Source organism: Anguilla rostrata, chromosome 4 (assembly GCF_018555375.3).
Source record: "Anguilla rostrata isolate EN2019 chromosome 4, ASM1855537v3, whole genome shotgun sequence".
NCBI classification, from domain to species: domain Eukaryota; kingdom Metazoa; phylum Chordata; class Actinopteri; order Anguilliformes; family Anguillidae; genus Anguilla; species Anguilla rostrata.
In genome coordinates this window covers 34,327,080-34,350,868 of record NC_057936.1, presented here as the reverse complement: position 1 = coordinate 34,350,868, position 23,789 = coordinate 34,327,080, and the positions used below count along the sequence as shown (strand labels likewise).

General features: G+C 47.1%; 1 protein-coding gene across 7 annotated transcripts in view; it reads right to left on the bottom strand.

Moving 5' to 3' along the window:
• pard3aa (par-3 family cell polarity regulator alpha, a) overlaps window positions 1–23,789 on the bottom strand; it is a 383,309-nt gene that overhangs the window by 12,864 nt on the left and 346,656 nt on the right. For all 7 annotated transcript variants that reach the window (XM_064332355.1, XM_064332358.1, XM_064332352.1 and 4 more), the window contains one exon: window positions 904–1,024. In XM_064332355.1, coding sequence (XP_064188425.1) covers window positions 904–1,024 — 121 coding nt within the window. The remainder of the gene's footprint in view (window positions 1–903; window positions 1,025–23,789) is intronic.

Here is a 23,789-nt window from a genome sequence, read left to right as displayed (position 1 = left end):
AGTGCAAGCCTCCAAATTTAAAATAAGAACTCTACTCACACAGAAAATGAGAACGGAACAATTTCCCTGAGACTACAACCTAAGAGTAGGCACAATTCAACCCTTTTCATATATTAATAGAGATAAGCAGAGCACTGTCTGAGGAAAATCAATAAGTAAAAAAGACTCGCTCTCGTCAACAGGGACTAGAAATTTCTCTTTCGTACGACTGAGAAATTACACTTGATGATAGCAGGAATACTAAAGAAGGACCGGAAGCGTTTTAGAAGCTTTAGAACATTTTGCTAAATTTTCTCCAAATTGTCTCTCAATCGTTCTTTTTTTTTGAGAGTACAAAAAAGGGAAAAGCACGACTGGAGAATTCTGTAAATGTGGGAAAAGAAAAAAAAAGCTTTTTTTTTTTTTTTTTTTAATCACTGAGGAAAAAAAAACTGAGGCAAAGAAATGAATCGACAAGTCTGCGTCATGCCCACTTAAAAACACTGAGCCATGAAGTCGGTTTTTATAGCTGTCTGAGACTTCAAGACACGCTTGAAATGAAGACCCAGTCAGCTGATGAGACAGACTCCCCCCTGATGACCACAGTTCCAAAATATCAATTAAAAAAGTACCTGACACAACTCCCCTTTCACACAGCACTTCAGATAAAGCAGCAGTGGGAACAGTCTAAATAAAAGGCAGGTTGGTTTTTGAAGGGCGTGACTGGGCATCCTGTCTCAGCTATCTAGGGCTCCTGGGTGATACTATGGGTGTTACTATGACGACAGAGGGGTGGCAGTGGATGGGTTGGTGGTGTGCGGTCAGAGGTCCGGGTGTTTGAAGAGCATTTATAGGGGAGGAGAGTGGTGGTACAGGCAGTGTTGGTGAGCGGTCCAGTGAGAATGACCGGGTCTGGTCGCTCACCCGAGGCTGCTCTGCGCCGTGGGCACGCTCACGGTCGTCCGGGTCGTCCTCCCGCTGGGCCTGCTGGAACTCGTGCCGCAGCTTCAGTATCCGGTCGTGGTTGCTAGGAGCCACTCTGTTGCTGCGTAACAGGGGGGAGAGAGGAGGGGAAAAAAAAGATTAGCTCAGGCTGAATATTACCAGGCCCCCTTTTGCAACAGGCCAGGATGGGGACATAAAACAGGTGATGCATTAACCTCTGAAGACAAAAGCAAGTTCTGTTATACATGGTTGGAGCTTTCTGAACATGCCTGAGAAGTGATATTTTTGTGCACATAAAGCCAAGAGGTACAGAATAAAAGTGATTAATGTCTACATAGTGCACTGTGTATAATACTGCACAGGACAGAGGCGGATTTCACCTCAGCGCTAGAGATCTTATTTCCGTCTCTTGACTCTTGAGGCATTCCTGGACAGTGTGTGGATTAATTTGTTTTTATTAATATAAAGCAGTGGTTCTCACCCTGCTCGAACAGAGAACTGTACTGCTCATTTAGCAAGCAGCAAGCTGAGCAACACTGGTCACGTGACGTGAAAGAATATTCCACACACAGTATCAACAAAAATACACACGTGAACAAACAACGCACATAAAACCGGCATATTTTAGCAGTGGGTATTTCAAAGCACGCGGAAAAAGAGTCACATGACACTGCTCGCGCTGCTGCTCGCGCTGCTTTGCACTGTATTTAATGACTCAGACAGCGGCGGAGAGGTGGGCGTGGTTCATGTGATACAGCCTGGGCGGCACCGGCCGCAGGGCCCGCAGCGGCGAACGGAAAAAGAGCCACAGATTTATGGGGAGGAGGGGGCATGTGGTGAGACTCTCCCGCAGACAGACCCCCGTCTCCCCCCCCCCCGGCCTCTCCGACTGTCTACCGCTACGGCCCGCCCGCGTTACAAAGGGGGAGGGGCAGACGCACCGTATTTTTTTTTTTTTGGGAAATGGAAAAAACCAAATACGGCGCCCTCTGGAGCGACGGGCCGCAACCGCCGAAAACCACAGAGGCGCTTACAAACGGGGGCCGGGCACGGCTGGCAGGCGACACAGCGGCGCTCGCCCGGAGACGGAGCGCGCTCAGACGTGCGCTAAATGTCATTCCGAACCGCGCCGGCGCGCCATCGGGGCCCCGCGCTCTATTCCCACACAAGCGCCCGCCCGCGTACCTGCACAAAACGATACGCATCCCCGTCGGACCAGGACATCCGGCTCTTTATAGCCTCCAGTCATTAAATATACTGCTGCTGGGAGCTCATTTGCATCCTATTCATTATGGAGCTTTGAGAGCACTGTCAATAGAAATCAATACCCTTCCCCTGCTTAATCAACCTCTCCCTTTATCACGCTCAACAGAGACAGTTTGTGACAAATGTGTAATTATGATAAGGCATCCCAACTGATAATAGGGTGATTTATACATTCCCTGTCGAGGGAGGGGGCATATAGAGAGGAGGCAGAGAGGGTGAGTGAGAGGAAGAAAGAACAAGAGAGAGAGAGAGTGAGAGAGAGAGAGGGAGGGTGGAAGAGAGGGACAGAGAGAGAGGAAAAGCAAAAGCGCCAGCCTAAGATGGACGGATACAGCAGGGGTTGTCGTTTCCTTGCTTCTCCTCTGGGTTGACGCTTTACAGGTGGTAAAGCAGCCCTGAATGCGACCGCTGATTTAAGCCCGGAGGACCGAGCCTAGTAATTGCAATGATAATTGCAGATTACGCCATGCGCACTCCTCCTGATGATAATGGGCACTGAGACACACTGCCAATCAGCCTTCATTAAATGGTGAGCGCTAAGCAGCAACACATAAAGGGTGAACTGTACCATAAGCCATGGTGCAGAAGCACAAGCTCTCTGTTGTTCCGGAGACTCATTACATTCAATTGTATTAGCCATACCTCATTTACTTTTCTTGTCTACATGCACTATACAGTATGAGAGCGCGGGACTTCGTATTCATTTCTACCAAAGTATCAAGAAGCTAAATTAAATGGTCCATTGACCTGCATGTTTATCCCTGAGGGCTGGGGGTGTCCTATTACTAACTTGATTTTCCTGCCCGTTAGAAACGGCAAGCTCCTTGTTTCCGTCTTGCAAATGGGTCTGAATATGATTATCCGTATCATAGCGCTACAGTACCGTACGGCGTACGCACCCCCGCCTCACCCCCCAGCTCCCAGCGAAACGACTTTTTCATTTCTATTACCCGCCTTTGAACGTCTCCGACCGGCGAAATCTGCAAAGCGATATCTGCGGCTGAAACCTTCCAAAGCCTGGCTAGACGACAGCGTTACAGTGACTCTTCCGTGGCACGAGGACAAGCTTCAAATTGCCTTTAAAGTGTTCAGGTGCGCTAAAATGGTGCTTTTCCGAAGACTGCACTGCTGGAGTCGGACGGAGCGGCGTCTAGACGGCCCCAAAAACTAGATTCGCACGCCCCGGCTTTAATTGGTATTTTAAACAGCGGGGAAGGGGTGAGGGATGCAGCAGCTCCTGGGCTCTCTCAAGCTGCACCTCGATAAATCAGACAGGAAGTCGTCTCTCGCCTCCTCAGCTGAATTTAACTGAAATTAATTCAAACGGGCCTAAGCTTTATTGTTACGGCAATAAGCATGCACGACTACGCTCCGAGGCAAGGCACTTCCTGTCTTCCGACCTTTCTGCTCTCCGCATCTCTCCGTCTGCCTTTAGCTCTATCGCTCTTCCTCAAGGCTGCCCCCCCTTCTCTCCTTCTCTATCGCTCCTGCCCCTGTAACGGACGGCGCGTTCCGGAAGGTTCCGCGGTCAGCGTTCAGTTCTGAGGGAGGGCGGGTTCAGGACTCGTCCGCACTCCCGCTGCGAGAATGATGAAACTCCAACATGGCCGCTCAGCTTGCGCACTTTAAATTGCAGGTCCGCAGGGCCGGGCGAGCGTGGAATTGGCCGAAAATTAAAAAGCTGACATTTTAATTGCTTAATGCGCTCTTGGGGTAAATCCCCACCGCCAGCGTGAGCCCGGTGACGCTGCGCTAGCGTGCTGATTGGCTCAGAGCAGCCCTGTGGAGCTGAACGCTCCTGCAGCGTAGCAGCGTAGCAGCGTAGCTCACTTCCACCGCTTCCCAGAGGGGGCCTCTTAATGCAGTCGCACAATCATTCGCCTCTCATTTCTGCCACAATCATTCAACCGCAGCGCTTTCTGAAAAAACTACCAGATGAAGAAATAAAGCGCATTGTTTTGCATCCTTTAATCTTCAAATCAAAAAAGAACTTAAAAGTAGATTTTTGTGATAACATCAGCGAGTCCCTTTGGAAACTGAAACATGTTTACTGTTACTGGGGATTTGACACGAACAAACAGCGAGTAGTTGTTGAATAACTAAGAAAAATAGCTTTCAGCTAAAAACTTGTGCAAATGCGGCAAAGAGTTTGAAGACAGGAAAAAAATATGTAAACAAATAAACCAGGAGGTCATTAAAACACATCGGCGAGGAATGTTCATTCTGTGATTATCTCCTGTAATGTGCGAATACACACAGGCGTAATGCCCATGCCACCGATAAATACCTTTAATCGTAAGCAAATAACTGAAATACAAGTAAACACTTTGCGGGAAACATCCACAAATGAAGACAAAACCTTTTTTTTACCCCTTGCCTCAACAGTGTGGGGGAAAATCTCCGAAGATCAACAACTGTTTTTAACAGGAGCCGCAAATGTTGCTGGATGTTGGGAACAGTAACACCCACACCCACGAGCACATCTTCCACAGACTGAGATGTGGGGGTGCCTCCCAGGCTTATCGCAGCCTGCCGTAGTGATCTACTGTAGATGTTTGGCAGGCTCCTCTGGCCCATTCCTCCAAACCCGCCAGCGGCTCCCTCTGCCCAAGCTGCCACGGCCCGGATGGGTGGAAGGACTGGCGGTGGGAGCATTAGGCCCTGTGGACCACGGCGTACAGGACCAAGGGTCAGGACCAAAAACCAGCCCGTATTCCCACTGGGCATAGCCGGCCCCAAAGGCCCCTTCCACTGCCAGGCCTTCCACATAAATATACTGGCCAGTGAAAAAGGGGGAACTGCCAATCCTTTGAATTAACCTGGGTGGCAGATGCCGGAACACCAGCCAGTGAGCCGAAAATTGAATCTAAAAAACCGTTAAGCTGAAGTTCTGATTCCAGTACTGAGAAGACATCTGCTTCTCAGTACCCTTTGCTACCTAATTAAATATATTTAGTGGCTGTTCTTGTTCTCACCCATCACCCATTATCCAAATCCTCCACCTCCACTCTAACACCCTCAGCTCTTAGAAATCTTCAAGATAATAAATGATTCAACACTGTGTGAAACCAGGAGAGCCACGTCTCACTGCACATCGATGTCAAAGACCGCTCACGAGTGTGGAACCCAACAGATCCTGCACCCATGTGCACAGAGTTAGCGTTAGCGTTAGCCATCAAAGTGCACTCCGACAAATTAGGCTAACAGCATTACCCAGCCGGCAGTTTGGGCCGCGACAGAAACACAGAAACACAAGTGAGCCATTACGAGCGGCCGCGCCGCCGTCCCTCTCTGTGGCCGTTTTCCGGAAAAGGTCACAGCCGCTACGACAAAGTCAAAACTCGGCAAGGTCTCTCTTTGAGGTGAAGCCGGAGAAAATGGCCCGACGCGGAGGCAATTAAAGGGAGGCCGAGATAAAGTATCCATATGCCACAGCATTTACCAACCGAGCGGACGCATTCTCTCCATACAATGAGGCCCGCTCAATATCCGCCGGTGTTCCCCAGCTGAAAGGTCACTGTTTACAAGGCCCCGCTTCTCTTGGGCTCAATAACAGTGTTTGACTGCTTACTTTACCAACCCAAAAGCAATTTCTTTGAGGACAGGGAGTTATTGTGGGAGATTAAACCTTTTGAATTCGGTGTGACGCACGGGGGAGGGGGGGACACACCCCGACAACAACAGAATGTCTATCTGGGCCAACTTCGGTAACGCGTAACTTATTTTCAGGAGCCGCTGCTTGATGTCCCGGCCGAATGAAATATGTGCATGCAGAAGGAGCTGTTATCTGGAGCAAAAACAACAACAAAAAACAGATGTGAAAGCGCTGCAGTTCTGCTCTGTGTGCGATTCGTGCAATAACAGAACCGTCGGTGGATTTCCAATGGGGGCACTGGGCATTCTCACGCGGAGCGGAGGTTCAGATTAAAAGGCGTAAGTACATAAGAACCTTCAAACCGCGTCCCCCGAGGACGGGCCGCCAGGCTGCCCGCCGCGGCTCGCTTCCAGATGTGCGCTTGTGTGTGGGCCTGCGGGTCCGGGGGTTACGGCCTGTCCTCTGAGATAATCGTTTCCTTTCACGGCAGGGGTACAAGGGCGTGGGCCGTAAATCTGAAGGCGGGTACCGGATACGGATCGCAAGTTTTGGAAGGCCCGCAGTCCCACAGGGACCGAAGCAAAGGAACCCCTGTCGCCCTCCACCTGCCCGCTCAGGTAAAAGGAGAGGCAGCAGGCATGTCCATCACTTGACAACCTGGGGGTCAGGTGAGGTCTGGGAGCACCAATGGGAGCCTTTGTGGGAGGAGACTCGTACGGTTGTGGCTGCCCTGGCATTCACTGTGCCGGAGCCAGTAGGGATCACTGCCCATTGTGCACCATCCACTTCAGGCAGACCCGCCCGGGAGTCAGTGTCAGCAGGCTTAGTGTGCAGTGATGAGTGGAAAAAAAAAATTGTCATTTTTTATTCGGAATGAAGAGCGGGGTGCGTGCTGACTATTGTTACGATACTGACATTTTGGGCATGAAGGCATGCTTATGAATATCAACTAAAGCATTCTCATTCATCTTCTGCTCCACCCCTGCCTACAGTATCTGCATGCCGCATACTCTATGAGGAGGGCGAGCATTTTGTTTTGCCCATTTTGAATGAAGTCGGAGCTCAACTTGCATCTGCTTCCAATCCCTCTGTGGACCTTTGCCACATACATATCAAACAGAGCTGCTGCTGCTGCTGCTGCTGAGATTTCATCAGCGCCATGACGGCTCATTTCAAGAGCAGATTTTTAAAATGCCTGGATTTCCTCATTGGCTGTCTTCAGAGGAAATGGCATCAGCCCTGCCCGACGAGGCGACAGGGGGACCAAACACGGGAGCTCCTGCACGACCAGGCCACGCCCTCGCCCTCGCCCTCACCCCCTGCTCCCATGCTCTCCCCCCAAAAAAAGCACACCGCCCTCTCGCCAGCCACTCGTCCAGTGACGGCTGCGGTCTGGAGAAGGGGTGATAATGCGAGGGGTTTGTGCGGCGCGGTTGAGCGCGGGCCTTTTTCGACAGGTGCAGGGAAGGGGACCGGCGGCTCGTGTCGGGGAATACATTACTACGCGGTGAGGGGCCCGTTTCTTCCGACCGGGGCCCCGGCCCTGCTGTTCCGGGGGGGTGGGGGCTACGGGGGGGGGTTCGGAGGGGCCGACAGTCTCGTTCTCACCAGCTTCAGCCGCTCGACCGGCGTGACCGCGGAGCGCGGCGGCCTGATTAGCGAGGCGAGGGGGTCCTTCACCGGGGCTGGCCGGCTCACTGCCTGAGCCCTGCCATTGTTGAGTGTGAATAAGGCCCCTGGGGATAAAGGGCGGTGGGGGGGGGGAGGCAGTGCTTCAACGTCCTCTTCAGAAAGACAGCCCCCAGACTTTAATGAAGGAGGCAAGGCCTGTGTCACCTTTCAGGCTGCCTGAGACACTTGCACGCACACGCCCATTCCCTCCACTTACATCCACCACACTGCGCACAAAGGAGGAAAGCTGCTCCGCTGTCACACTGACACGAACCACACAATGTACTTCTCTCCCTCGCGGTTCCCCCTCTCTCACCCCGTCTCCCTCTCAAGGGCCCTGTCAGCCTGCGAGTGCAAATTGAGCAAGAGAGCAGAAAAACTGACGCACGGCGGCACAGCTGTTTGGCTTCGGCTCCTCTCCTCTGCCCCCGCGAACCGGTCTGGTCTTAGGCTCCGGCTGCAGACGGACCGCAAGAGGGGAGCCCCTGACCGACAGGAGCAGGGGGCGCGCTTGGTTTTTGGGAATAAGGGTTTCACATTCAAATGACAGGCCTGGCGCTTCAGCCAGGAGAACAGAAGCTGTACCAAAACAAACACTTGACCGTGAAATTAAAAACAAAGCGGTGGTGCGCTCGGCGATGAGGACGGCCACAACCGCAGAACCCCAGCCAGTGGGACTCTGACAGTTTTCATTAAAAGCCACAGCTGGGCAGGGCTAGAGAGGGGGATCGACTGGGCAGAGACTCAAATCACAGAGACAGCGATCTCTAGAAGGGGCCACCGTGCCTGGCAGGAGCGAGGCCCAGAGCTAACAAGGCGGTTCATCTGCCTGAGGCCCCATCTGGATTAATAGAGCAGAGGCCCCTGAGCTTTCCTTTGGGCCCTCATTAATATTTCACTCCTTCTGCGCGCCTCTTCGTCAGCTAACTGGGATCCAGTGGGAACCCAAATGTGGACGCGTGCACATGCTGACCATTCTGACTCCTGTCTTCCTGGCAGAGGTCAGCCTTAGCAGCAGCGGCTTGGTGACAATCGCTTAATGAACTTGATGGGAGTGGGCGGGGCACGTTCCCCCCTCCCTGCGCAATGTGCTGTGGCATCTGCATTTCAAAGCAGCGCAGCCACGGGCAGCTTTCAAACCAACCATCCGGCAGCCAGTGGACATGAGCCAAAAGGGTCTGCCCTTGTGCTGAAGAACACCTCCAGTACCGCTCTTCGGTCAGTCATAAAGGCTGGGGTGGACGAACAGAGATCTGCTTATATCTGTGCTCGCTTATTTACACACGACAAAAAAAATTCATTTTAATGGAAAACGCACACCTGTCAAGAATTATAGAAAAAAAAAACCAGCAACTCTGAGTTTAATCCATGCGGTGTAGCTTTCTGTATCTTGGTTAACCAAACCTAATTGAATTTAGCTGAGCCCATAACTGTCAACATCAAAGAAAAACAAGGTGATGCCAAGTTAAATGTGAAGCACAAGTTACAGGTTCACACAGAAAAATGCTAGCTGTGTTAATAATGGCATGGCATGCAACTGGCAGCAAGAAACTATGGTGCACACTCAGTAAGCATGAGAATTAAGCCTCTGCAAAATTAAAATGGATGACTGGTTACAGGAGACCACAAAAAAAAGCGAACGTTAGCAGTTCTGAGCACGCATCAGAAGGGAAATAAAGTCAGGCCAGTGGTAACTGACAAAGGCGGCCTCCATAGAGGAGAGTTCAAAAATGAACTTTGATGTTAAAGCGGGCTTAATCTGCTGCTATTGATCCGGGGCTGCTAAAACTTTGAGAGAAGAGGGCAGGAACTGTGGCGCGCTTCGCTAATGCACCAAGAGTGCCGTGCGTGAGTCTGAGAAAGGGCTACAGCCGCCCACTGCCCCTCACCTTTCAAAACAATAGGGCCCGTGCAATGATCAGGCTCCAATACCAGAACACTTCACTTTCCAAAGACACAGACAGCCTAACCCAGACAATGAACGCAAACGCATTTAATCTCCAGATCAATTCCACTGTAAAGCAAAATGACGTACGATCACACTTTCCCATACTCAGCAAACAAAGTGAAAGAGTGGGCAAATGGAGCCATGGAGAGGCCAGAGGGAGTCATGGTTTGTTATGAAAACCCGTCCTTTCCTAGAAGACCCCAGGGCCAATTATGGTACCGGTTTGGCCATCCTATACGAGACTGGGTGTGTGTCACTACCCTGAAAACCGGAGCTTTGAAAGGAAGTGCCTTCTAACGACCTCAATCTTATTTTTAATGGTGCAATCACTCTGCACTCACATACTTTTCATGAAGACTGCCGTTGCCAGGAGATCCAAGCCGCTTACTTTAATGTGCGATTTCTTGCAGCTACTGTAAGTGTGTGTGTGTGTGTGTGTGTGTGTACGTAGGCAATTTTTTTAATGAATCGGGGTATTAATTTTACTTATTTTAAAATATGTATGATCTTCCCACCAATTAAATGGATAGATCCCAAGAATCTATCACCTCATGTTTTTTATCCAGAGCCAAAACCAATAAATTAAAAACACACCTGATTTCTCATCACTAGAGCCCGGTCTCTTCCCGAAAGTCATCCTTTTGCTGGCACAAGGACCACTCCGCTAAGGGTGCAGGACATAGCGGGAATGTCAGCAAGCCATTTGGCAGTGTCTGAGGAGCGACCGCAAATGACATAAATGATGGGATAGGGAACGGATCAGCAAGCCAAAAGGTCAGGCTTGGACGAGTGCGGCTACAGTAGCTTTAATGCAGGGAGGACAAAGTGAGCGTGGAGCCCGTTAAAGAGCACCGGGAAACAGGGGTCACCAGGGGGTGACTCCGCGGCAGCAACTGTCCAAGACATCCCACCAAGCCTGCACTGCGCCGTGCACTCAACTCTATCTGAGACAGTATCGACAAACAAATGGGCTTAGACCTGCTGCTAAAGAGCCTGACTCGCTCTCAGGGTTTAGGGAAATAGAATCGTGACACTGTCCCAAAAGCAGGTCGATTCATGTTAGCGTTGCATAGGAACAGGGAACCGGGCTGAACTGGCCTCCCTGTGCCGTGCAGAGCGGGTGATGATATGAAGGTTAACGTGGTCATCGCCACATGTAGGCCTCCGCACGCAGCACTAGCAATTCAGGGGCGGGGTCTCTGCGCGGGCCAATCAGAGCAGTGATGATGCAATGTGCAGGCGTCTGGCCAGATGTGAAGTCATGATACGGCCTTTGGGATGCATGGAAATCAGACAGAGTAAGCACTTAAAAATATATTAGATAAAAACTATTTTCAATGAACAAATAAGCTTGCTTGAATACACAGGAAAACACATTCATCCATGTTCCAGCCCAGCATAGGTCTCTCATATTGTTTAACTCACTGGTACAGTAAGTGAAGAGGTATTCTCTACATGAGTAGGGCAAAAGCCTCAGCAGCAGAGTAGGAAAATAGAGAGTACACACGCTCGCATTAGTTTCCTTGGCAATTGAAGGCTTCCTTCTTTTTGCATTCAATCTTTTGCCCAGTGATACACTGTAGCGCCTCACAAAGACAGCAAACTGCGGTTCAGCCATTAGTCACCGTATCCGAGGGTTCGGCCTGAACATTCCATTCTCGGCAACCGGTAAGGCCCCTAATCTCCCCGCTGCATTTAAACAAGGCGCACATTCATCCCTAACCCCCCAGCCCCCTCTCCGAAATGTCAACGGCTGCAACCCAGCGGGCGACACATCAAACGGTGAATTATTCACGTCTCTCCCGATGCGACTTCCTTCATCAAATATTGAAGAGGAGCGCCGGAGGGTGGCAGCATCGATGGAGCGGCAGCGGGGGCACTTTAAACAATAACAATATTGATACCGGGAGCGGCAAAGCAGAATTAAGGCCGCGGAGATCCCAACGATCTCCCTGCGCCGCAGCTGCGCTCCCGCGTAAAAAAGGCGGCCGCTTCGGCGTCGGCCAGGCCGGGCCCGCGAGACCGCCTCCCGCCGTTATTACATTAGCCCCCGGTACCCTTCTGGGACGCGGCGGGGTCAGAGGTCGCGACCCTCGGTAATGGCCGCACGAGAGGGATCGAAATGGCCCAAGCCAGGGCACCATTTCAATTACATTATCAACGTTGCCCGGCGATCGATACGTGGGTCGCAAACACTGGCAGATGTTAGGAATGTTGAAGCAGAAAACCCAAAGCAATACAGCACTGTACCAAACAGGACCAAACAATGGCAATCAATACCTCCAGACAATAACACTGATTGCTAATCAATATCCTTCAACTTATGTTCTGCTATGAGGTGCAATTTGCTAATAAGATGGCGGATAGTTTTTGTGCATTGGGTATACTAAATCTTGAATATTACCTCCATGAATACTTTTGGGTTGCAGTGCTTACCATGCGCAAGACAAGCTCAATTATTGTCTCATTATGTAAAATGGGGATTCCATGGTGCATTTGGTGTACAGTCGTCTATAAACTCTGTTAATAGTCTACTTGCACATAAATGCCATATCTCTCTTCAGCTCCTGGGTCTTATATATGCTAATATTACTTACCCCTGACCTCCGCATCCACAACATCATTATCAAATGGCTTTGACATTATGTTCCACTGTCAAACCAATGATCTATTGTGGCAGTAGTTACTCCCCCCTACCATAATGAAGTCATAACAGGGGCTAAACATGGGGAAGGCTGGTTAAAACACAATGAGCCGCAGCTTACTGTCTCTGGAGTTAATGCGAGCGTGCATCTATCATCTCTCAAGGCCGATCAATCAATCAGGAGTGACAGGCATGTCATAATTCATCAGGGGCCCGGCAACGGCATCATTATGCCCATTATCCTCATTAGTCCACGGGATCTAAGCCTTCGCCACAACCGCCACTTAACCGCGAATAAAAAAAAAAACAAAAAGGCCACGTCTGTCCAAATAATTAGGTCTAGGACGTCTATATTTTGTTTGTAAAAAATAAACACAGAAAAAATGATGTAGAAAAGTACATTTATTCAGGGACAGTGGTGTCTGGCTGAGGAATGCAGGAATGTGGTATCCCCAAGAAGGCCCAGAGGCCCATTTATAATAAATAAGTGTGATGTTAAACTAACGAACAACAAATTGTAACAAAAGAACGAACCACTAGACAGATAACCAAATTTACCCAGTTATTCAAATAACATAATCCACACACAGAAAGAACAAACAAAAGAAAAAGAAAGAAAGAAAGAATGTCTAAAAAGGGTCAGGGGAGCCATGGTGCAGTCTGAAGAGGTGGGTCTTCAGTTGGCATCAGAGGATGGGTTCATGCTATCCTGACTGCAGTGGGAAGCTCATTGTATCACTGAGTGGGGGGGGGGGGGGGGCAGCACAGACAGGAGATGTGACCTGGAAGTCTAGGCATGAGGGGGAGGGGCCAATTGCTCAGAGGTACCCAAACAGACAGATCCGGTAGCTACATTATGTAGGGTCTGATAATCTTTTGCAGATATATTGGAGCTGTCCCTTTCGCTGCCTGATAATCTAGCAGGAGGTTTATGATTTGATGTGAGCCTGAATGCATATAGCCAGTCTGGTATCATGAGCAGGAAGGCCAGCAAGTAAGCAAGGCGTCACTAGTCCTCAGTTGAGTGTATAATGAGGAAGGGACGGACACTCTGGATGTTGGAAGAATTCACATGCCTGACAAACTACCGTGATGTTCCTCGGAGAGGAACAGTTTGTCCAGCACCATTCAGAGGTTCCCAGCAAATGAAGGTTAGGTCCATTAAGGGGCTAGACTTATCTGGGACGTACGGGATCTCAGTTTTACTCAGGTTGAGTTTTGGGCAATGATCTGCCATCCCGTTTGAGGTGTCTTGTTGGCGAGCTGAGATGTGCATAGAGACCAGTGTATCGGAAAGAGCGGAAGGAAGAGTGTAGTAGTGTGCTAAAACAGGTGGTGGGAGGAGATGACAGAACCAAGAGACTTGGTATGGAGAGAACACACTGAACACTTCACATTACAGTGAAATTGTAGACTTTCATCCCATACCTCATCTTTCTATGAAAGGCCATTACCGTTAATACTATTTTCCTTTGAAAAAGAAAGTACAGGCCGATGCAGCATGCTTGCGGTTGAAGTGTTGACTCTGCATGCAAAATGGCTGCTTTTCGACCTCCACCTTTAAAGTAACAGGCTCAAAAGAATGCTACATTAAAGATTAGACAAGATTTCTGCTGCCTTTTACTCACTTCCCTTGCTCACAGCTAACAAAGTGTGGAGTTGTTTCAGTAAAGCCCCTGGGATTTGGCTGCTGTAACCTTAGAGGGGTTTTAGCCATGAAAGCATGGCGCAATCTGATCATTTCACAATACCTTCAGCAAACAGCTCATAAAGATGACATGCCATGTGAAGCTAAGCTGCCAAGCTGTCATCATTCCACTGAAAAATGTCCTCTCGGTGTTTTTTTTCCTCGATGAACGTTCAAAAAGAGGGTGTTGCCAGAAACTGTATCATGCCATAATCTGCTCTAATCCTTTAACCCCCCTTTAACTGTTGCCATGGGAGAAATTCTGCAGGAGACAAAGACGGACGAAAAAAAACGAACTTGCTTTCGCCATGCTCAGAGGTGGAAAGCTTCAATGAACTACACATGGTGAGGGAGGCCATCTTCTTGCTCACCTCATGCACTAATTCAGTGCTCAAGCACTGAACTGTATTGAAAGATTGAGGGATGTTGCCTCTGCTTCAAATTATTATATTGATATAGCCATTTAATATATAATAAAATATCATAAGATACAATAATATAGCCATGCTCTCATTCATAGAAATTTACACTTATATTATTATTATTATTATTATTTTACATACAATCCTGTTACACAGCATGACATATTTTTTGAAGCAATACGGGTTAAACGTTACTCCACGGTCAAACGCAAGTTCTCCCACCCCCCCAGAGCACAGGCTCCTATACCAGTTAGCCATTATCTGCGAGTCTGTCACACACCTTTAATGGGACCACAAGCTGCTGAGGGGTGAGTGATTGTTGAGCCAGCCATTGTCTGGATTCCATATCCACGCACGGATGAACCTCTAATCCGGCACGACTCCGCTCCACATCGGTGACGCGCCGGCGGGGGCCATTTCGGCTCTCGCGGTCGACTGACAGATTCACATCAATCAAGGGGTTAATTTTCAATCGGGTCCAACGTTACGGCACTCCAATTAAAATAAGAAAATTTAATTCACTTCCAGCTTAAATGAGTAATTAAAATGAGATTACAAATGTAAGGTGAACTACAATACTAATCTATTAACAGCATCTGTGATCATTCAGAGAACAGCTGCAGTTTCTCTCCAGAGGGCGACGGGCCAAACCAGAGCTGCCCAGAGACCACGCAGGAGGTGGACCCAACAATGGAGATACACCCTAAAACGGCAGAACCTCAGGGGTCAATACAACGTGCGTCTAAACAGCACCTTATAGAGTTACATCACTTTCAGTTAGGCCTACCATACACGATTCTACAGTCACAGCTAATGTAATAAGACCGGTGATCGATCTCAGAACGGGCCTACAGGAAAATCATATTTAAGACCGCAGGTTAAATTAATTACATCATTCAGTGCCTTCTCACTCATCCTGACATGAAACCCTTCTGAACAGAGACTAGAGCAGGATTTCATTTTGCCAAATAAGAAACTGTTCCGTGTAGAATTCACACGGATATTCTTCAGGTTTAGATAGTTAGCAAAATAAGAGCACAGTGCAACTCTTGTTTTTACCTGTCCATTCAACAAAAAATTGTAAATATGCATTTAGTTACATTGATGGACATGTGTCATCAGGTTTCATATCTTTATGTGCTTGCCTACTATCCGTGATGTGCTCATGTGTAACTGTGACGATTCTTTCACAGTGTCGAAACCTGCCTGAGACTAAATTTGAAAATAAGCTCAGAAACAAACACTGCATGCATTGACAATCGTGTTTAAAAATATATTTTTCATGGAGGCACAGATGTAGCTATACTCCACACAAACGACCAAATAAATGTGACTTCCACCCTCTCACAGGGGCACAGAAGCAAGGGATTTCACGGGAATCCTCTAATTACTGAAGCTATGCTTTCCTCAGAAGATCCTCACAAAGTAAAAACTACAAGCAAAGGAAAGCCCGGCAAAGTGAAACCTGCAAGCATATCGCATGGACCTGAGCTCACACAGACCTTACAGGTAATCATCTAACAAGCAGAAACACACAGGAGAACTCGGAAATCCTTCCTGACATTTGAAAAGATGGCAGGCCAGACAAGGCTGCAAGCACTTCCATCATAACAACCTTTGAGTTAACGGAGCGCTAAGGCCTGCAGTTCACTCCGTAAAGGAGAAAAACCCCCTTGAAGACTTACTATGTAGCCAAAAGGCATACTTTTTTTTTCTTTTCTTCGACATCACCTCAGAGGGAATTGCTGAACGTGTAGTAACTCTGTGAGTTTGTGAAATGGGCTCAGCCCTGAAGTGGGCAAATGGACATCTTGGTTACCCAACAGCACTGACACTGTAGCTGGACAGAAACACTCACCTCATTCTGGCCAAACAAACATTCTCTAAAAGATAGCCTACCGCAGAGCAAGAGTTTAACCCTGGGTATCCGAAAGTGTGGGACTCGTGCCAGGAGTTCTTCCTCCTTAAACTATTAATCTTGAATGCCTGCCATATTGAAGTAAGATGAAACCACCAGGATTTCAGTAAGAGAGACCGGTCTGATCTTGCATGAGACTTTCACGAGGAACAGAGGTGACAGGTTTGTATACACTATAAAGGGATGATTGCACTGTTAATGTGGTTCAGACTTGGTTTTGGCACGGATCCGTATTTTGGAGGAAGGCATATTTTCTTTGCGTGTAAAGACGATGATGTCATTAGGAAATGTCTCACAGCAATATTGTGAACTGAAGTGAATCTCTCATCTCAAAATAAAGACAGGCTGTAAATGTCAACAATAAACCCATATTAAACACTGGCTGTGCTAGGGCTGAGGTCAAACTTAATAAGTGATTATATGAGCGATGGTGTGCATATTATGCTGTATAAACACACATATATAGTGAGCTTCATAATGTGTGGAACATTTTTTTATTTATTAATTTGGCTCTGTAATCCACTGTTGTAGATTTGTAATCAAATATTTTACATGTGGTTATAGCGCAGATTCTCAGCTTTCATTAAAAGGTATTTTTAAACATTTTGGTTTTCCTATGTAGAAAATACATAGCCACTAAAATAGTGAAGTACAGAGCCAAATCAAGAAAAAAAGATGTCTTTCGACCAAACATAATGAAGCCCACTGTACACACACACACACACACACAAGTGCATCATCAGCTGTTATTTCATGGTACTTACTATATATGTGCAAATGTTCTATCATTTTACATAAACAGCTGTATTTGTGTTGGGTCTTCCAATTGTTTCACATTCATATTCTGCACTGAAATCCAAAGTATATAGCAAAAATCACAAATTTCTCTCTACTGTACCCATACTGTTGGATGCCATGGTACACACACACACACACACACACACTGTATTGGGGCAGTATTCCCACAATATTGAGCAGGGGCAGACTTACTGTCAGTGTAATTGACAGGCTTAGGGATAACTCCACAGACCTACCAAATTGGATTGAAGCTGCCAAAGGTTCATGGAGTGCACATCATCGGAAAAGGTGAGGAGGTTTTTTTTCCCCACTTCAAAAAATCAAAGTGACGGATGAAACTTCTAAGGTAATAGCTTCCATTCATGCCTTAAAAGTCTGCATTTGGGAGGCTGGCCAATGACTGATAAATCACCATCAGATTAAATTAAAGACTATTATCATCTTAAAACAGGCCCATTCCTGAGCCAAAAATCAAGGTGAACGTCAGGAAGAAATGGAGGAGCCAAACTTCAGGTGTCTGCGTGCCATGACAACACTAACTATACTGAAACCGACTTGGTACTGGGAAAGGGCAGTGAGACCCCATCCTTCACATGTTCAGATAGTTTTGCCAAGACTAATTATTTCATAATTATGTTGCATGAGGTGAAGTACAACATTATGAGGAGAACAACAAAGATATTTGAGGTTCCATCGAACGAGAATTTCACTATGATTTAATGGCAGAATTACATGCTTTCATTAAAATGTCATGTGCATGGTTAAAATGGCCACATCTTTATAATCGCTATAAAGATTTATGAGCGACAGAAAAAAAAATGTGGATGTGGAAAGTTAAAATCAAAAATAGACCAAAATAAAAAAAACCTCCAATGAGCCTCAACAGCTGTAAATGGCCAGTTTGGCTCATGCTCACAGAATTCTGATTTAAGGCTGGGAACATCTGCGTCAAGGGCCCCAAACAAATTAATTTCTCTTTCAGAGTCTGCCTGATTGGGAACCACAGCAATTTTTAAACGGCACCCCCATTTTTCCCTCTCTCTTTGGGAGTAGACATCATGAGAGCGGCGCAGTTTAAAATGCACACCATCTGCACGGCTGGGAACTGGGACTGGAAATGTCAGCCATTTCTCTGCAGCCACACCATCCAAACACAGAAAACGCACGTACAAATAAGTAGTTAACAAAAGCCCCTCTGACATTTATCGTGTTTCCCGAAAATGCCAGCAACCAGCGATGAGGTGGGGAGATGGGGGGGGGGGGGAACTTAAATCGGAAGAATATCTTACTTATCGTGATACAATCTAAGAATCATGGCACAAAGCGTTTCTCTCGAATGATGTGTGGAGTTTTCTCTATCCATATGAAAGGCAGATGAATTGTGGATTTGGGGCACTTATGTGAGCTGTTGAGCTTATCGCTATATTTCCCTTGGCGACAGAAGTACTGAAAGGCAGCAATTTCATTTCTGGAAAGTGTGAATTATCCTGAACACACATCCATATTTATACAAGGCTATACAACAACTCCCTAAATGAGCAGCGAGACCGGCAAGCTTATACTGTGCTACTTGAATTTTATATTGTGTTGTTAGATTTTAAGATGTGGTTTTAAAGATACATGGTACAAATTAACACAAATGAAGCAGTTCACTGAAATAGCAATGCTACACACAGATGTGCACACTGCATGCACACAGAAGCACGCAGAAAACCTTGGCTCTTTAAAATAGATTTAATTACCACAAAAAACCTTACTATGACATATAAGGAAACATTGTTCTACAGTGGAGATGTAAAACAGCCAATAGAGAAGAAAAAAAAATTCATGGAAACTGAAAACTGACAAAGCAATACACCTCAGGAACGCACTGTAACCGTGGCGATCAGCGCGCCTGTTATTGCGGGTCCCAGGTCAAGGGGAAAACGTGCGGTAGTGAAACCTTCCTGTCAGCACAGCTGAAGTCCAGAGCACGTCTGCCACCTACACGCTGCCCACCCACTGCTACGGGGCAACCGGAGAGGCCGAAGCACACTTACAGGGGGACACGGGCGACTGCCAAAATGTCGGCACCCCTGCAGCAACTAGACCCCCCGCCGTCCACATCCTCATCTGCATATAGCCCCTAATGGTGGAAAATAGCATTCCCTCTGTCTCTCCTGGGTTAAAGCTTTTTCCAAGTTCCATTCTTCCTCGATGTCACCATAATGAAAAAGATTTAAGATAATAAATAAATAAAATAAAATGCTGGTGAGAGCTGACACTTGAGAGTCGACTGTGTTCACACTCTGCTCTGCTTCGCTATTGTACCTTCTCTTTATCCTCAAACAACATATTAAACTTTGATCTCCGCTTCTGTTTTAAAGTTTGATGGAACTCAGAGTTGGAAGTCGGCATGCTTTACAGCTCGGCCCCAAAGATGTCTCCTTAACAGGTCGTAGGGAACAGTCACTTTACGAACAAGCAATGAACGTGCGAGCGAGTGCCAGCTTCCCTTTTAATTAAATTAAGTCACATAAAAAGGGGAGAGAGGGAAAGAAGATCCCCTACTTAATTTAGACATGAAAGCAAGGTGTGACTTCACCTCCATAAGGAATTAACAAGTGCAGTTAAAAAGATGACTTTCACACAGTCGGGGTTTCAAAGTCACTCCGGAAAGGACACGCTGTAACTTCATCAAATGTGTTAGCGGAGACACTTGCTTAGAAGGCGGCACTCTGGGATTACATCAGTTTTCTCCCTGCCTGCTCGGCTTCAAAACACAGCCTTTTTACACACATAAAAAGAACCAGCCATTGAGAGGTAGCCAAAAGCCAACAGAATAAATCCATTCCTGAATTCGGTTAAAGTCAAACGTCCTTAAAAGCAACAGTCAGATTCATAAGGCTTAAGAGTGGGTTGCTACGGGCTGCTCAATGCCATGGCTACAAAGTAAGCCACAAGGTCACACTGGGGAGGGCCGGCAAACTAACAAAGGGATTTTTAACCCCTGACTGCAGAAATACTCACCTATAAAAGCTTAAACATTCCCAGAGAACCCCTACAGACTGCTGGACTGACTCACCAAACCAGAGAAATAAAGGCTACATATGGTCAGCAATATGGTGACAAGCCTCCTTAAAAGGGAGAGGAAACAGAATCCAATGCCCGTGTCGCATTAAATGTACGCCCACTCCCCCCCCGCTCGCTTGGCTGAGGCTGAACAGTGCCAGCAGCAGCGGTTGTTTTGTGTGCTGCGTGTTGTCTGGAGTCCCGGGGCTGGCTTCTGCATTGTCTTCTGCCATATGGAATCCTGTTACAACACTGAGATAAGCCCGCCTCATGCTGTTCGCTGACCTTCTTAGGCACCCAGCTGGCACTAACGTCCCAATAATTATTATCCCAATTACCCAATGAAATTTGCTACTCTTTGTGCTGCGGACGGCCCATAAAGGGGGGTGGGGGTGGGGGGAGTTGATAAAGGGGACCAAGAAAGAATGCCTTTACTGTGATCCCAGTGTGCACGCGTTTTGTGTGCTTTGTTCTTATCCGTACTCCTCGTAGCGGACGAACGCACAGACGAGCTGACATCGGTCGCAGTGCATTAAAGGTACCGGACGGTGGGTACTGGGGATGTAGCAGCATTGTTTGATAGTGATTGGACATAGGGGTCTTTTCCTCTGCTCTTTCCGATCTCTGACCTCTGACCCGGATGCATTTCCTCAGTAGCAGAAAGCATTGACCCTCTACAGGCACCAACCGGGCTACAGCACTGATTCCTGGCACACTGCCCACTGCCTGGATATAGAGGCACCTGTGTATCTGCTGGAGGCCACAGCATTAGCAGACTGTAGTGGCCTGAGACAGAGATGGCAGTTCCCAGATCAGTCATGCATGCACTACCTTGCATGCCAAATTTCAATACAGTAGTGATGGCAGTAATCTGATGATCCAGTGACAGCAGTGTTAAACTCATTTGCTGGTTTGGGCCACAAGTTGGCATCAACACAAACTGTAAATCAACCCTAACTCCCTTTCAAGTCGAACTGCTGCATTCAAAGCCCTGTCCTTCAGCAGATTCATAGTACATGCATGAAAAAAAGACGGAAGTTTTTCTGAGAGAGTGCGCCACAGATGTGTCGAATCTCAAGGCGGTTTAAAGCATCTGTCAGATAAACTTGGCCAGACAGTGTGCATGACAAGCGCAGAGCATCAAAGCGCTCGACGAGGATGGCGGAAATCGCGTCGGATTTAAAGGCGCACAATGGCTGTGTTCAAATCCTCCCTAAAGATGCCTCCGCTGTGAAGTTCCTGCCGGGATTTCCTCTTGGGGGGCTGGGTTGGGGAGTGGAAGGGTGGGTGGTTGGGCAAGGAGGAAGAGTAGCACAGTGGAGGGGGTTAGGCAGTTGAGACAGCTGCACACACTGGTCCATTTCATACCTATTAGGACACAATAAAGCGTGTTTCGCGAAAAGCCCGCGGCTCTAAAGCGGGCCACTGAAGAGGGCCAACCCTCATTTGCTTCGCAGCTGAGGCCTTTGATGTGACAGGCAGCTCCGTCCCCTGGAAACGGGGGTGGGCGGAGGGAGAGGTGACCTCACCGCGGCCACCCAGCCTGGGCATGAGCCGGTCACCAAGCCTCGAGCAAGGCGCCTCCCCCAACACAGCCAGCCCGCCTCTCTCACCGCTCGCGTTGCTCCTGCTCAATAAAACAGCGGCAGCCCCACACACCGCACACATGGAGCGGGCTCTCATTTCTTTTCCTTTCTTGAAACGACTCGGCCACCCTTGAAAAGTCTCTCCAATGCGCCGCCATGACCCAGAGCGAAACATTACGGGATTCATCCCGGCTGGGTAATTGTCAGCAGAGAGAGGAGCAGAGCTGTGGGAAGAGGCGGGAAAATAAGAAAACTGGGGAATGATAATCATTAGTGCACATCCTAAGAAGACCCTCTTATCTCCTTGGTGGTATTGCTTTTTCTTAATGGGTTGCAGCAGCTGAAATGATAGCATTGGTTATATATAGTACCATATAGATACGCGCACACACACACACACACACACACACACACAAACACAGATTTTATCCTCACTGAACAATGAGGGGCTGTGGGGCATTGTGGCTAAATCACTTTATAAAGCTATATTTTATTGCGCTGTAGCTGCTTCAAGGCATAGTGGGAAAAAATGGAAGAGGAATATCTAGGATCCTTGCAAAAAAAAAAAAAAACACAAACACTTCCTTTGCTCTACTGAGAATCCAGGTAACAAAGTTATGACTAAGGCTGCTTTGAAAAATATCACAGTGAAGAACAAAATAACAGAGTTATATAACCAATGGTCTAGTTACACATGTGCTGTGTATTTAATCCAGTGAGATGCAATACAAATGTGATCTGGCAGTGCCATCCAGTAGTATGATGAGTATAGCATGGGTGAATGTAATGTAAATACAGAGCATATTATGACAATATTAAAGGTCCAGGAAACTTGATTCAAATCGTGATTATATTGCCCCAAAAGTGACAACTGATTGGCTTCTTAATATTTCTTTCACATTTTTAACCCAATAATAACCATTAAATTGTAATAAGCACTATGAAATTGTCGTGACCTGTTCAGCAAATAAGGACATGGTTGGCATGTATCCTGTGCTCATTAATATTTGTATCCATAAGACATGACATATGTAAACCCTTTCTCGTCGCTAGGTTAGAGCAGGTTGTCCACTGCAGTAACATCAAACTACCTGACAACACGAAAGAAAGCAACATAAACTAGGCTTTATCATCGTTAAGTGAAGCCTGCAGATCATTCGATGTGTGACAACTTTACAAGACTGAGCTGCTGTACAGTGACATTAGACTCAACGGCAGTCTCAAACTCAGGACATTACATCCAAATACAGAAAGGCTTTAAATCCACATAGCTAAGGTTTAAAGCTATTTAATTATCGCTATATAACAGTAGGCCAACTTACTGATCCATCCTTCTGTGACCGCTGGGAGTGTCATTAGCAGAAACAGTTGGGAGGAAGGTGAAGGGAGGGACAGCACTACATCATCCATCAGCACCAGCTTTTTAGCAAAGCCACATTTGTTTTTGTAGATATTTGTTGAAGTCGTCCTTACGAAAATGGGCACTACAAATATTAACTTTAGGGGGTATTGCAATAATTCAATGCCAGTGGGCCTCCAGTAATGAAACCCCTTTCTTGTGGGTCTCTCCATTATTTGGAAAATAAAAAAGTATTGGTTTTTCTGCATCCAGAGAAGGCACAATGTTTGGGCATTTCCAACTAAGCTTGCCTTTGCAAAAGAGGCCAGAGCATCATCTACATTTTACAAATAGAAATGACTTCACAGGTTGTAGAATTTTAGTGATACATTGTACCCAGCTAACCCCGTCCACTGAAAAGATTTTCTCCCACTAAAATGATTTTTCAAGAATCATTTTCAAATATTTCTGGGTCAATTGTGAATGTAAAACATTAAAACGACACATCACCAAAGAATTCACATATTTCAGTTTCCTGGACTTGAAAAAAGGAAACAGAATGTATAGCACCATGAATGCAGAGAATTGCATTTTGTCCTGTTCAAATAACATGCAGAGTGAGAGCACTATTCAAATGACAATCATGGCTTTGGCATAAAAAGTAAAATAAACAAACAAATATACCGCAGCAAACAGAACAAAACCTCAGGCAAGAAATTACAGTAACACATACTTCTGTGAAATAACAAAAATGGAATGTGGATTTTAACAGATTAACCAGGCTGTGGCAGATTTAAATGTTCAAATCCATACTCTCTCTATTTAAAAGGATCAGGCAGAAAATCTTGAGGCATTTAAGAAGAAGAAAAAAAATAACATTTGATTAGTGTGTGGCAGAGGATTAGCTCTCCGCCGAGGCACTTTGAGTTATTTAAATCTC